General features: G+C 43.8%; 2 protein-coding genes across 2 annotated transcripts; one reads left to right on the top strand and one right to left on the bottom strand.

The window, feature by feature from the left end:
* The first annotated feature begins 1,193 nt into the window (after positions 1 to 1,193).
* On the top strand, positions 1,194 to 4,607 carry LOC133023483 (complement C1q tumor necrosis factor-related protein 6-like). Its single transcript, XM_061090526.1, has 3 exons — positions 1,194 to 1,203; positions 2,998 to 3,201; positions 3,807 to 4,607. Exons 2-3 carry the CDS (start codon positions 3,006 to 3,008, stop codon positions 4,355 to 4,357), a joined length of 747 nt encoding a protein of 248 aa, XP_060946509.1. The 5' UTR covers positions 1,194 to 1,203; positions 2,998 to 3,005; the 3' UTR covers positions 4,358 to 4,607.
* Positions 4,608 to 7,431: 2,824 nt separating this feature from the next.
* On the bottom strand, positions 7,432 to 13,482 carry chst12a (carbohydrate (chondroitin 4) sulfotransferase 12a). The gene is made up of 5 exons (XM_061089908.1): positions 13,431 to 13,482; positions 10,146 to 10,830; positions 9,610 to 9,762; positions 9,243 to 9,422; positions 7,432 to 9,012 (listed from the first exon to the last, which is right to left on the bottom strand). The coding sequence occupies exons 2-5, from the start codon at positions 10,509 to 10,511 to the stop codon at positions 8,464 to 8,466; spliced, it is 1,248 nt and encodes a 415-aa protein (XP_060945891.1). The 5' UTR covers positions 10,512 to 10,830; positions 13,431 to 13,482; the 3' UTR covers positions 7,432 to 8,463.
* Positions 13,483 to 15,419: the final 1,937 nt, after the last annotated feature.

Here is a 15,419-nt window from a genome sequence, read left to right as displayed (position 1 = left end):
CTTTGCTTGCTTCCAAATCTGAATTCCCCCATAATTATATCTGCCACTAACAATATGTTTTGAGATGAAAATGCAGGTTTGGTTTTGAGAATAAAGAAAATAAAGTTTCCAGTCGTGGAGATGATGGTTGTGAGATGATGCAGCTGCTGGATTCGGAGACTTGTGGTGTTGGACTGCAGAAAGAAGAGCCGATGCACGGAGATGACAGAACCATGATGAGAGTCTGACTCCTTGTGACTGTGAGCTGGCTTTAGATGCATAATCGTTTACATCGGGCAGAACAAAAACCACAAAGGAATGTTCTAGTGATGTTGCAGCAAAACAATCTATGAAACCTGGACCCTCAGGACCTGAAGACGATAATGTTCAACAGCTGTTCCACGAATCCTGCTTCAACCCCCTCTGGTTCTCTCAGGGTTCTATGTGCAGATGACAGGGAGATGCATGGAATCATTTCACCAAAACATTTGTGGATGTGTTTTCTTATCTACTGTGTTTTTTTTTTGCATATCATAAATGTTTCTTGTTCGCTGTTGTGTTTTTGATTTATAGTTGTCGTGGAAGTTTTCTCATTTGTCATCGTTTTCTTATCTGCTGTCGTATTTATGGGATTTTTTTGTTGTGTTTTCTTATTTGTTATCTAGTTTTGCACGTCTCTGTCACCTCCCACTCAGAACTAAGCATTAAAGGACTGATACAGATCTGAGAACACACAAAAGAATAATTCACATTGCTCTCCTGCATCTTTTACTTTGGCAATACTCTCTCTCTCCCTATTTCTCTCTCTCCCCCCTTCCCTCTCTGTCTCTCGTCCTGCAGCTGCAGCACATGCAGGGGGGCATGGAGGAATTCAGCACAGAGGAAATGCAGACCAGGACTTTCCATGACCTCTGGGGAGGTCCCCCAAACAAAATATTCAGAAACAACATATTTTCTACCTTTTGCTGCTGTAACAGCAGATTTCTGTATCTTCAGGAGCTGTTGTTCCACAGACATTAAAGTGTCCCCCCTCAGGTTTTGACTGTCAAATCAATGGACAGACACTTGTTAGCTGAGTCTCCATGAGACTGTGTCCACTGGAGGGATCTGTGGGAAACCTCTGACACAGAGACCCAGGGAGGAGGAGGAGGAGGAGGGCTGCTGACTCAGGAACGTCTCTCCTCCGTCCTTCGTCTCCTCAGCGGCTGCACAGACGTGAACGAGGTGAGATTCATTCAGATAAAACATCTCAGTTGCCTGTGTGATGTCTGCATGAGCGCTGAATGGGAGTGTTGGGTTTGAAGTTCATTAGAATCTGTTCTGCACTGTGGACCATTAATATGCTGTAGAAATACTCCTGTAGAGTCTAATGCATGATCTGCTCCATGCACACTCCAGAGCTTGCATTGCTGCATCTTGCCCCTGCTTGTATTAACTTGTGCTTATGGGATATACTATAAAAAAAGGACAAAGTATATCTCTACACGTGTATATTAAAGTGAAAAAACATCAGCATTCATACAGGCACCCCGAGACAGTAGAGTTCATACATGTATATGAACATTCAGGATCGTATAGCTTTAATGTACAAGCTTCCAGTCCAAACAGGGTTTTTCCACATTAACAGTTATGTAAGATCTTCGCTCAGGAGCCATTTCAAACCCACTGACTGAGCGTCTGTGGTTCACTCTGCAAAGCTCTCTAAAAAAAAGCCAGTGTATTTACATTGAATGTGAACTTAGCAGCTGCAGAGCCCGTTGTTTCTACAAGGAGAAAAAATAAGTAAGAGTTTGTTTCTCCTCATTTGTTGGTTCTCGCATTTAATTTTGTCTTTGCATTGAATTTGTAATCTAGAGAGGAGCAAAAAATTCACCTCTCACCATACAAGTTTTTTGTGTATTTGTAGTTGTTTTGTTTATATAGTTATTATGTCTCTTTGTAGCCAAGTTGTTTCTCTTTGGAGCTATGCTGTGCATCTTTGTAGTTGTTTTACTTCTCACAGATATTTCAATCAAACAAACATAATCTGCTGTTTGTTTTTATGCAGCAACCAAACACAATCTGTGAAATGACTGATTTATTTAATAGTATTGCATTACAAAGAAAATCTACTGGATTTAAACATAATCATAACCATAATGAGGTTAGTTAACCTCTGATAGATGTGTGTCAGTGTGTGTGTCTGTGTGTGAGGTCTCTTATTGAGCACATGTAAACCCAGTCATGTCTGCAGGAAGCAACTGGATCCAGCTGTTCTACATGTATGTAAACACAGCAGCACACACGTCTAATCACCGGAGTCTGGCAGACGTTTCAGAACGTTTCCACCCAAACATTCTCAGCCTGGGCGGGAAAAAAATTGACTCTGCCGACTTTCTCTGGGTTAAATTCATCGTTGTGGGGAGTTAAGCTTCCGGATGCAATTGTTGTTAAATTATGGGATGTCTGCTGGGTCGTTTCTCCGGTGATTTATGATCCTTGTCTTGGATGAGAAGTACATCAGCGTCAGTCTCAACTCTGTGAACTGTCTGTACAGAGAGAAATATTCAAGAGTTTATTCCACATTCAACACATCAGCAAATCATAAAGAAATATGTGGAATTTTCCCTTTATTTGTTTTGCCACAATTCCAGACTCCTGCTTCTTCTTTGGGTAACAACTGTTTTCTCTGGCTCAGGGTAGAAGATTCCTCCTCCTCTTTTCCACCGCTCTGGGAACGACATCTAGAAAACAAATTATCTGAGTCTCTAAGCAGCTGCTGAACCTCTGACATTTGGATTGTGGTTTATAAATTGAATATGTCTTCATTACTGGTGCATCTAGCAACTTAGATAAGATCATTTATTATTTATATGGACTAATAATATTACTTCTGGCTTTTGAACACTGTGGACCACCTTCTAGTTTCCAGTAACCTGGACTGATCCAACTTGCTCGGTCCACCAGTAGAAATGCTCACAAACTTAAAGCGTCTCAAACTTTGTGGCCCGTTCAAACCTGTGATGATTTCCTCTGTAGACACAGTCATGCTGGGAGTTCTCCTCCTTCTGTCCCTCTCCTCCCTGGTGGACTTGGTGCCTCCCCCGAGGTCTCCCCCTGTCCTCTGCAGGCACTGCTGTGATGACCTGGAGCCAGCAGAGGGCAGCGGAGAGCAGCCCACCACAGCTGGGTTCGATCATGTGCCGGAGGTCCGCACCTACATCAACATGACCATCCTCAAAGGTAGATCAAAGGGACTCGAACCGGACACTGGACTTACTCATGTGGTGAAAAACAAACTGCAGATTTTCAGACAAAACAAGAGACTTACTTTATAAAAAATGAATGGAAATCTAAACATAACTCTGTCACTCCCAGAAGGACGTGATGTGGAATTTAGTACAATTTGCAAATGAAGCAAACAAAAAGGATTCCTTTTCTAGACATGAAGTCATCCAGGGCGTGAGACTCCAGAGATGATGAGGTCCACTCCCTGTTATGTTGACTAGAGCCCAGACAATGTGGATTTTTGTTTGCTATTGACAAACTATATATTTTTTTATATAAGCTGATATATATATATATATGTTTTTTTCACAAGATGTTGTTATCAGAGACTCATGACAGATAATTGTCAGTGATACTAGATATTTGACAGTTTAACTATAAACTTTATTCTAAATAACTTTGAGTAAAAAGAAAACACAAATAAAATCTAATATATTAATGATGATATGAATTAATGTGTTATCAGCCTCTTTTCACCTTGTCATTTTGTCTCTTGTGAGCAATATAATCTCTTACTCTCTTGTATTATGAAGAAGTTTGACCACTATCACTCTGTGTAGGTGATAGAGGAGAACGAGGCGACAGAGGAACACCTGGTAAAGCTGGACCCGAAGGCCCCCCGGGCTCCAGGGGGGCCACGGGCTCAGAAGGCACTAAGGGCCAGGCAGGTCTTCCAGGAGACGCCTGTAAAGTCCAGCACTCGGCCTTCTCCGTAGGCCGCCGCAAATCCCTGCACAGCCTGGAGTCGTACCAGGCGCTGGTGTTCGACACGGTCTTTGTCAACCTCGACGGCCACTTCAACATGTTCGAGGGCAAGTTCCTCTGCCACGTCCCAGGGATCTACTTCTTCAACGTCAACATCCACACGTGGAACTTCAAGGAGACGTACGTGCACATCATGCGGAACGACAAGGAGCAGGCCATCGTGTACGCCCAGCCCAGCGACCGCTCCATCATGCAGAGCCAGAGTCTGCTGCTGGAGCTGGATCTGGGCGACGAGGTGTGGGTCCGAATGTACAAGAGGGAGAGGGAGAATGCCATCTACAGTGACGACGTGGACGTCTACATCACTTTCAGTGGATACCTCGTCAAAGGGAGTGTGGAGGACTGATGAGTGAGAGAGAAGAAGAGCTGAGGATGTGACTGTCGGGGAGAAGAACCTTTGCTTTTTGGAGAAGAAGACGTCCAGCTTGTTCCACATAAATCTCTCTGACAAAATGTGAAGTCAACTTAATACACTCATCACCACAATGGACACCACAAAGTGCTAGAAGTAAGAAAGTACTCGTACAGGGCCTGATCTAAAGCTGCCTGTTTGAAATGGACTGTTTTCTTAAGCTACTTCAGAATGTAGTTTTAAAAAAGGGTGCTAATTCTACCTTGTTTGTCTGCAATGAAGATTTTATAGTCAATATTTTTCATAAAATTAAACTGAATTTGCTTTATTACTGTCCTTGTGTGTGGCTTTTATATAAGTTTCAACCATTTACTCAAGCGACACAATCTTTTGTGATCAAAAGCAACAACCTTTCACAATAAAACCTCTGCAATTCAGCTCTATATAAAGCAGGGCAGCAACAAAATGAATGCTGTGCTTTTATTTTAAAGAATAATGGTTCGACCCAGTTTCTGACAGCTGCTGTAGTTTTAAAAAAGTGTTCATCCTACCTAGTTTGTCTGCAATGATTTCAGGGTCAATATTATTCATAAAATTAAACGGAATTTGATTAATGACTGTTCATGAGTTTGGCTTTTACTCAAGTTTATACGATTTATGCACTTTTTTGTGACAATTTACAATAAACATATCGAGTGTTCAGCCAATAATTAGTACGTGGATTGTCTTAGACGGACCTCCAGTTTAAGAGAGGCATCCATGTTCATGACCCTTTTCAAGCTCAATCTTCCACATGTCTCCTCGTCTTTAAAGAAAAAGCAGTTGGTATTTCCTGTTAACATTTCCGTGTGCTCCACTGATTGTGTTGTTATCTGAAAATTTTTCCTCCCCCCCTCCTACTGGACTTCCTGTCACTCCTCACCACACAATGTGACTGTTCTGCTTCACGCTGTCAAGACAACAGCGTGATGAATTCTTCTCTGAGCACACTCGATAATATGCTAATGTGGCAGGTCAATATTAATTTAGTGCCAGTATTATAAAACTGAGAATATGTAATTTCTTACATTCATTTGAGACAAAGAGAGACTGATAAATCCTCCTTCATGCCCCACCACCTTTATTTCTGTAGTATGTAGACCAGGCGATGAATGGCATCATGATACAGATGAAACTTTGAATTTGCATTTTCCTCGTGAACGGGAGGAGGAACAATGCGTGTTTTACAAAAACAGACACTGCTGTGTGCCACTATTTGATGTTAGGATGCGGAATGAGGTCAAAATGTAGGACAGAGTTTGGTGTTGCAGCTTCAACAAACATTTCATCTGTTCAGAGCAGTAACGTTGTGGCCATCAAACTCTGAGCTGAACAAAAAGCCCATGATGATTGATTCCCTCGTTACAAAAGCAGAATGTAGTCATAGGTTTTATTCTGTTAATAAATAAACAGCAGGGGGGTTTTTTTTGACTTACAAAATTATTCCATTTTATAGTCTTGTCATTTGCACAGCAGAGAAAAACATATGGACAGTCACATAAGAAAATACAGTAAAAGAACATAACAAAAATACAAAAAGAGATATGAAAATACAATTAACTTGGCGATCCAAACACTGGTAAGGTGACTGCGGGATAAAAAGGTGTGTTTTCCTATTTTGTTATGCTGCTAGGGGAAAACAGACACTGACATTTAATAAGGTTTGATTGAATTTAGAAACAACAGTGTCCCCTCTGACACAACATCTCACACTCATAGAAAAGAAATAAACCGAAAGGCAGTGAGACGACACCATGCGAACACGTCAATCTTAGTGACTTGCAGAACAACATGGCACAAAGCATGTCCAGGACATCCGGTGAAGTACAAGCCACACGAGAGTCCATTGTCGTAAATGACACAATCCACCGGACACAACCACTGAAAAGAGGATTCAGGCAAATCGGCTGAAGGGCTCCGCTACTTCCTATAATCACACGTCATAAACAAGGCCCAGTACTTTAAATGGACCTCAAACAGCTTCTCACTGTATTGTGTAAAAATTAAGTCCTTCTACAAAAATACTTTTTTTGCTGTGTAAACGTTTGCAACCAAAGGCACTTTCTTCTCATCCATTTCTCCATATGAATCATATGATCCGATCCTTGTCCTTATCGTGATGGGATTTAACCAAAATCCAACCATGAGCAAACCTTTACTTGTGTTTTCAACCCGGGCCCTATGTTTATAGATGAGGGTGTGTAAATGCATTGGTCCAGTCCGGTCTGCACCAGCGACAGTGTATCAATGTAATCTTATGGGAAAACTGCGACAGTCCCTCAAAATGTCGACTAAAAGTGCTTTTTTCCAGCTATAAAATAATCAAATTTGTTATTCTAGGTCTTTGCTAAGAGTTTCGGAAACTTATACATGTCTTGCTCAACGGGAAGTCTCACTTTTACTTCTCTTAGATTGTTGCATGAGATGGGAACGTTGCTTAATCTTTTTCCGATATAGTTGAGGAGGGAGGTTTGCAAAGCTATGGAAACTGGTGGAGTTCCTGTGGTTGCTGTGACCTTGTGGCTACAGAATAATAATGTCTGTGCTGTAGAGTGATTTAAGATTTCTCGTTGAGTTTAACATATTGGCGGACTTGAGCCTTTCCCAATTTCATGGACTGTTGCCCTATAAGATAACATTGTAGCCACTGAGACAATCTACTGGAATAGTTCCAAATGTTTTTGTAAGTACAATTCATTGACACGCCCACGTTTATAAACATAGGGTGAATAATACTGGAATTCCCCTATAAAATACTCAGACATTAACACTGACGTTAGCCTCAACTTGCACCGACTTTACAATTGGATTTAGAATACTGAACACCAACCCTGACCTGTGTAGGGTGACGTATGCTCACAACAACGCATTAGCCTAGCATTGTACCTGCTCAATAACACTCTGTCTGTTTGGTGTAATTAGTTCATCTCCTTGCTACAAAACACTGCGTCTTTAGAATGCTGCCCTTACAAACATTGATCATAGTCAGGGTGGGGGGGGTGGGGGGGCTGCACTCTCCAGGGGTCTCCGGTAAAGAGCAACGTTAATAACTGCAGTTTGTGCATGAAAACACAAAGACGATGACGACAACAGGCAATGACAGAAAAACGTTCCCTTTAGGAAAATCTGGTCTGTGGATGAACAGCTGAGGTGAAATCAAAAGAATGTGGAAACTCCAGCTTTACGTCTCAAAGACAAGCTGAGACAAATCCAGCTTCTCAGTCCAGTGTTCGCTGGAGCGGCTGTGCTTCTCCGAGCCGAGGCAGCGGCGTTACAACCTGCCCGGAATGTGTCACAGGAAGCAAGCTGCGGAAATACTGTCAGAAATGATACCGGTCACACACGATTTCATGGATTTCTTCATGCTAATGAACCTTGGTCTGAAGAAGCAGGAGGCTTCATGTTTTGAGGTGGAGGTTTGAACATCTTTTCAATCTGTGTATGAGGTATGAAACGTTTCCACCTGTTTCTGAAGCCGACAGCGTTCAATAGTATTTTCAACATTAAAAATCCCTCTCATGCTCAATATAAACATTCCCTTGCACAATGTAAAATAAATTAGCTGACGACTAAATCTCTAGTGCAACTACATAATAAAACCAATCTAATCACAAAACCATCACGAACCAAAAGGGTTTCGCTGACGTGGCGCCCGGTGACATCACTTCGGCGAGGTCTCTCTGCCACGTTCTGCTACAAAGCCTGCGTGGTCGTCACAACCGAGCTGTGACGCCGCAACTCGCAGGCGCGGTGTGACATCAACGTTGAGTGTGCAAGACGCTCGGTGGAGTTCTGAGTTAAGGACGACAATAAATGTGCATAATGTTAGGGACACCTGCTGTTTGCACTCGAACCTGTGTGCTTCTCTTTATCTTTGTCATTTAAAAAGGTAAAGAATGATGGATGATGACTTTGACCAGGCTTCACTTCATTACTGTGCTTTTCTAGGAGAAGTGGGTGTCCCTAATGATGTGGACATTCAGTGTACAACAGACAAGACTGGGGAACAGAGGTGTCACTCACTTCATCACATAAAAAACATGTTGGAATAGAAACCCGAGTCACTCATTGAGGATCGAGTCTGGTCTCTCGTAGCCAAAAAGCCTGAAGTCGGGTTCGTAGAGCTTGTAGAGTTCTCTCCGCGCCTCCAGAGGCACCGCGTTGAACCAGTCGGCCTCCCAGCTGCTGGCTGTGAGGTTCCTGTGGGAGGTGGGGAACTCCACCACGTTGTCCACGCGCAGCTGGCGGAGTAGGTGTTCAGCGTCCTCCTCTGCCGACTCCAAGTGGCCCACGAAGTCATACTGAATCTGGCACGGGTGGCAAAGCCGATACACCTGCCTCCAGTGCTCATTAAAGGGCATCTCCTTCTCGGTCTGAGGGTCCAGGAGGTACTGGATGAAGTGGGAGAAGGTCGGGTGGAGGCCCGAGGAGAACGCCTCGTCCACAGTGGCGGGAGGAGTCGGCTGGTTGGCGTAGCGGCGGAGCATGACCTGAGCGAAGCGGCGATAAAAGTCCTCGTTGCGGAGCTCAAATTTATTCCGGTAGGCGGAGATGAGGCGCACGAAGGGGTCCCGCACGAAGAGGAACTTTGTGTACTTCTTCAGCTTCACCTTCAACAAGGAACACACAAATATTATTATTACACATATAGAATAACGGACAATTTAAAGAGATGGTGAAGGAAACAGAAAATAATAACAGGAAGCAAGTAAGGACACAATCAAGGACCTCAGCGATGACTCTACAGAAACAAATCTTGATCTAGTGAATTAAAATGTGGCTTCATAAGGGGACTGTTACATTCTCTGGGTGAACAACAAAGTAAAATACTTTAACAGACCTTCATGAGGTGTCTTGCGAACTTCCCATAGCGTTTCCAGAACTTGTTGAAGGTGAAGTGCATGCTGCTGTTGTGCACCAGGTCCCGGGGGATGGCCAGCGGGTCTCTCTGGGGGACTCCGTCACGCAGGAGGCTCTCACTGAGGATGATCATGATCCGCTTCCAGTTGCTGCACGCCACCTGAGAGGAGGCAGGGAGCACATGGGCAGGTGAAAACCAGCAGAGGAGAAACGGGCAGAAACAACAGCTCGGCAGCGTTTGTGTAAGTCGAGCTTCACTGTATGAAAAACCACAGCCAAGTGCTTCAGCTCTTATTTGATCTAATGCATTCACAGAGAGCAGGAACACGATGGGGATGTCGGCGTACCTTGGGGACGTAGCAGTAGATGATGCCGTGCCTGTCGTCCACGATAAGGTGATCCAGCTCCTTGTTGGGGATGTCGTCAAAGGAACGATTTTTGCCGGGAAACACGATACTGTCGTTAGCGCACATCTCCTGTAGCAACTTCCGCCGATGCTCCTAAAGCACACACACACACAACTTTTTAATAAGCACAGAAGTCATCAGAAGGTTATTGGCAGATTTCAGAAAGAAAGACAGAGAGAGAAAGGATTTGCTGCTGTCAACCAATCAGGATTCAGATAAGTTCTGCATTTGAGCTCCCTGTTCTCCCATTGACCTGTTTAGAAACTGATATTTCCACTTTTGGAACACTGCCATTATTCATTTTATCAGTAACGAGTGATTTTCCTTCAATTACATATGCATTAATAATATCAATTGAATATTTACTACTGCAGCTACTTCTACAATGAATAATAATAATAATAATAATAATAATAATAATAATAATAATAATAATAATAATAATAATAATAATAATAATAATGTCAGATATGAACCTGTCTCTCCCGGAGCTCTGCTGCCACGGGCGTCAGGTGAATCTTCCACTCTCGTCGTGGTACGTATCGCTCTTCTGCCTTCTCCGATTGGTTGCCTGTGTCGACAGGGACGGGGTCAGTGGGCTCGCCAGTTCCCGGCTCTAAGAACTGGTTGACGAAGGCGTCGATGTCGGAGAGGAAGGATGGCGTGCGGGAGGTCTGAGGCGGCGCCTTGGGAGGAGGGTGAGGGATCTTGGGGCCCGGCGACACGGGGGTGTGCAGATACAGATGAGACGCCCCCACGTCGTCCCAGTAGATGATGATGAGGAGGATCATGAAGGCCGAGCCAAGGACCACGAAAATGCGGAACATCCTGGACGTTCCCATGGCGACTGTTGCTTTGTTACAGGGTCACCATAGCAACAGGCTCACGAGTATACAGGGTGTCTTTACAGCATCGCCATGGCAGCAGATTGAAAATAGTTACCTGGATTATTTTTGTTTTTCTTTTTATGTGATCGCCAGGGTTCTCGCTACGGGGTCACCATGGCAACAGAGCTAATGTCCAGAAGCTGCCTCTCACCATGGCGATAAATAAACAGCCGCTATAGCAGAGCGTGTGGTGGGATCGGGTTTTGCATGATGCTGGTGCACGGCAGGAGGGTCCATGGATTCACACTCACCTCTGCTCCATGGCTGCAGCGCCCTGCACACACACAGACACACACACACACACACACACACACACACACACACACACACACACACACACACACACACACACACACACACACACACACACACACACACACACAGAGAGAGACAGAGACAACGGTTATTTATTCCATTTTTCCACTCACATCTCTGGAATCAGATATGGCGTTGGTGCTACAGACACTAGACACACACAAGGAATTCAGCAGTGTAGAGAAAAAAACAAACAAGGTCGTGATCCAAGTGCAGCTGAATTTCTTACCTCTTTATATCCCTTCTTATTCAGACAACTAGAAGTCGACACAAAAAGAATCCAGCAGAGAACATTCAAGTGTTCCTGTTGCTTAATAAGAGCTGGAGAACTGGAGCGAGACAGTTTGTTGAGCTGGAGTTTTGGCGAGGCACACACTGAACTTCTCCCTCACCTGCCTCCCACTCCCAGCAGTAAAATCACGAGTGCTTGTCAAATATCTGAAGGCTCCGAGGCCCTGCACACTGTGAAGTCATAAGTTTTGCACTGACACAAGTGTCCTGCTGTGCCGCACGTACCCGACTTCCTATGGGTTATGGTGTAATGGAAATTTACACATTGCAAACTGCAAGATGCCTCCAGCCTGAATTCACAATAGTTTGCTTCTTCCTTTCTGCTGAATGATTGACCCCTTTACAAAACGCTTGAACCACCTTAATATAATTTCCACCACCACTGTACAGCGTTGGAACACTTATATCCCCGAGCGTGTATGAAAGCCGCTATGTTAGCGACCGTGGAGGCCAGGAGCAAATATTTTATAGCCCTTACTAAGACACGTTCTGTGTGCACAGCCGAAGCTCGCTGGGCTCATGCAGACCGACAAAATAGCCCATTACCCTGTGGAGAGCAGCCTGAAGCAGCAGAGGACAAACACAGGGTGTGTTCTACCTGCAGCATATCTCATCCGCTCATGTTTCTTAATTACACATTATCTCCAGAGTATATCTCCCTCCTGTTGAGTTTGAAAGTCGAAGGGCGTCTCCATTCCGACACACGTCTAAATGTGGAGTGCTGGTGCAACAGTCCTCATATTATTCCCTCTTTCCTGCAGCGAAGAGAGGACCATTGACATGGAAAATCATCATTCCTCTCTCCACTCCTCCTCTTCCTCCTCCTCCTCCTCCTCCTCCTCCTCCTCCTCCTCCTCCTCCTCCTCCTCCTCCTCCTCCTCCTCCTCCTCCCTGCACACCAACGGATTAACGGCCTCCCACTGATGTGCATCGTATCAAACGATTCAGGGGCAGCAAATATTAAGCCCTGACCTCTGTTAATGGTGGAATATAGAGTAAGTACAGCGACTCGATTGCTCTAATCAAGTACAATACTCCCGTGTCCTACTACTTTATATACTCCACTACACAACAGATGACTCCACAGCTTTTTAAACCTCAGGGAAACATTTTGCTTTTTAATCCACAGCTTAACTGTCATGCTACTTTAAAAGCAAAGATTTTACATACAAAACAAAACTGTGATGTACAAAATATATCTCAGTGAAGGCCACACTGACTTTTCATGAGGACCAGAGGTGAGTGGGCCTTTTCTGTCAGGGCTCCCCCTCTCCCTGAGGTCTGACTCCTGATCCCCTTTTAAATGTTTAAACACACGTTGTTACACGTGGGCTTTCTCCTGCTTCTGATCTCTGGGGGGCAGCCGTGGCTGAGGGGGTCGAGCGGTTATCCTCTAAACAGAAAGTCAGCGTATGATCCCAGTCTTCCTCATTCAGCGAGCTGCACATGGATGCACTGTATGAATGGGTCAATGTTCATCGAGGCTAGAAAATCCCTATATAGATACAGACCATTTACCATCTTAATGTCTATTTTAACCATTTTTTATTGCTTTTTCACCTTGTTTTTACTCTTTTTCATCTGTATCTGTGATCTATCTTTTTTAACTTTCATTTTTCACTTATAAAGCACCTTGTAACTAAGCTGTCTAACTAAAGTTTATCATTATTATATATCACTATAAGCTGCATACATGTGGAATAACACATAGATAAATGCTACAAAGATTAAAAAAAAAAGTAATGAGACTGTATTGAATCAATATTTTGGGATGAACGTTGGTCTGTTAACGGTTTTACGCACCTTTCTGTGTTGACCTAAATATTTCTCGTCAGAACATGTTATTGATCAATCGATGCACATATTGTTGATAAGTGAGTCTGTGTGTGTGTGTGAGTGTGTGTGTGCGTGTGCATGTGCATGTGGAGCAGCAGCGCCACGAAGCAGCGGGACTCTCATCGCACCGTCCTGTCCGCTGCAGCCGCCGGCGGATGCCAGATCGGACACAATGTCGCCTTTGACCCGCGGGGAACGAGCTGTTCCTCCCGTCGGGGGCACGAGGCTCCGGGTCCCGGTCCCGGTCCGGCTCCGGGACCCGGACCGTTACCGCGGAGACAAAGAGGAAAAAACCAGGGGACGGTATTTGGCATCTGAAGGTGTCAGAGTCCGGAGCTCCGCGCTGCAGAATCCTGTGCGTTATTTCCCACACTGAGAAATAGTGATGATAATGATAACAATAAAGAGGAATAAACAGCCGGAGCTTCTCACCTCGTTCCTCCAGCGCCGCGTCAGCTGAGTGTGAATCTGAGGTTTGATCACAGCCCGTTTTTTTTGTTCCAGTCCGGAGAGATGGAACGAGACTTCCCCCAAACATCGCGAGAGTTCGATGTGAGTTGCAGTTCCCAGTTGTTGGGTCAGCTCCTGCACAACATGTCTCTCCACTGTGGGATGATTTATGTCGACAGCTCCCTCCTCCGCCTCCCACAGGAGCACGGGGCTGGAAATAACCTGCTGGACCTGCAAAAAGCAAACATGTGACCCCCCCCACACCAAAAGAATGAGGATGAGGAAATGATGAGGCTGCAGGGAGCTGTGTCTTTATGCTGCCTCAGGCCCATGAGGTTGAAATCCTGTGGTTTGTGAACTCTTTTCATCCTGTCACACACACACACACACACACACACACACGCACACACACGAACAGGCACACAAACAACCGCCTGCATATTTTAACCCCCGGCTCAAACATTTTCTTAATTTAGACGTGTGCCCTGGCTTTCATCCTGCTTTGATCCCACACACACACACACACACAAACATGTTTGTACGTCTATAGTGAGGACACTCATTGCCAATAAAGACTCTTTTCATGTGCAATAATACTTGAATATCCACACTGATATTTATCAATACTCATCAGTTTGACATCCTGTGGTTTTATCGTGTTTATTTCCTCATAACGATTTGCTGCTTCTGCTTTTTTTGTTTTTAAAGTTCTAGTGTGTCTATATCATTGCTGTTTACGGGGATCTCAGGGATTTGGTTTGTTCCCTCTCATGTTCCTCATGTTATGAAATGAAAATACATCTTCCCCTAACCTTATCCATCCAAACTAAATACCTAAACCCAACCCTAAACCTAATTCTAACCCCAAAACCAAGTGTTAACCCCCGAAACAGACCATCAGAAAGAGGGGACCAGTCGAAATGTCCTCACTTTCCCAAAATGTCCTCACTTCGTGGGTGGTCCTCACAAATATATCTTTACAAGTACACATACACACACAAAATATTACATAAGTGAATGGAAAACGAAAGTGCAATGGAGGTTATTTGTCACATCTAATTAGAGAGATGATGAAAAGTGGGTTCCAGCTTATCCTAACATTTGTATCACATATAACATCACAACAACATTTTATTGTGTTTGCAGTTTTGGTCTAATTTATCATTTTTGTATGGTGTTAGTTGAATGCATTCATAAATTGTGTGTGTGCAAGTTAATCGTTTCCAACTTGAATTCACACATTATAGAACAACATGACTATATGTTAATCTACATAACATCGACTGGATCTTTCTGTGCCCTTCACCCCCCCACCCCCCTAACAAGCCCAGATGTCGTGTTAACAGTCAGATCTGGAGCAGACACAAGTATTTGTGGGACCACATGTTGGATTGGACACGTCCCCTCTCGCTGCATGATGAGGAGATTATCCATCACCCTTATGAAAGAGGTTACCCTTTTAATCCCCGTCTGGCCGACACATTTCTGTCAAATTGAACCCTCTAAACGCCGGGTAAAAAAACAAACAAGCAGGTTTATAGAAAACGGTGCTGAGGAAGCATGAGCCCATGTTGCAGAGTAACTGATGGTTAATCTCAAAGGTCACAGATTGTGAGTTGACTGACTTAACTTTGTTAGTGAAATATCGTTTGATATGAATGACAATTAAAAACATGTACTGATTACGCATTTAAACCCTTGTATTGTCCTATACATTCTCAAAAACATTAAATATTAAATTCTACTTTATTCCATTCAAATAGTAATGATTGTTTTTATTTAGCAATTTCCTTAAAATTTCCATTACATTTTAGGAGAAAACATCAAAAAAGCAAATTAGACCTGTATGAATAAATAATATATGCACATAATATACAGTATGATATGTTTGGATTTGAGTTTTTACAATGTGAAAACCTCACATTGCCCAGTAGAGGTCAGTGTACTCTGCATTAAGTCTGACACAGCAAA

This window comes from Limanda limanda, chromosome 17 (genome assembly GCF_963576545.1).
Source record: "Limanda limanda chromosome 17, fLimLim1.1, whole genome shotgun sequence".
Classification (NCBI taxonomy): domain Eukaryota; kingdom Metazoa; phylum Chordata; class Actinopteri; order Pleuronectiformes; family Pleuronectidae; genus Limanda; species Limanda limanda.
The sequence above is the reverse complement of the archived record's forward strand: the minus strand, read 5'-3'. Positions and strand labels throughout refer to the sequence as shown.

What these genes read in the sequence shown, in the direction of transcription:
- LOC133023483 (XM_061090526.1), top strand. Translation starts at nt 3,006, where the DNA reads ATGCTGGGAGTTCTCCTCCTTCTGTCCCTCTCCTCCCTGGTGGACTTG. An exon ending in CAACATGACCATCCTCAAAG is followed by an intron (nt 3,202 to 3,806) that starts GTAGATCAAAGG and finishes CACTCTGTGTAG; the next exon opens with GTGATAGAGGAGAACGAGGC.
- chst12a (XM_061089908.1), bottom strand. Translation starts at nt 10,511, where the DNA reads ATGGGAACGTCCAGGATGTTCCGCATTTTCGTGGTCCTTGGCTCGGCC. An exon ending in CAGAGCTCCGGGAGAGACAG is followed by an intron (nt 9,763 to 10,145) that starts GTTCATATCTGA and finishes TGTGTGCTTTAG; the next exon opens with GAGCATCGGCGGAAGTTGCT. An exon ending in TCGCAAGACACCTCATGAAG is followed by an intron (nt 9,013 to 9,242) that starts GTCTGTTAAAGT and finishes TCCTTGTTGAAG; the next exon opens with GTGAAGCTGAAGAAGTACAC.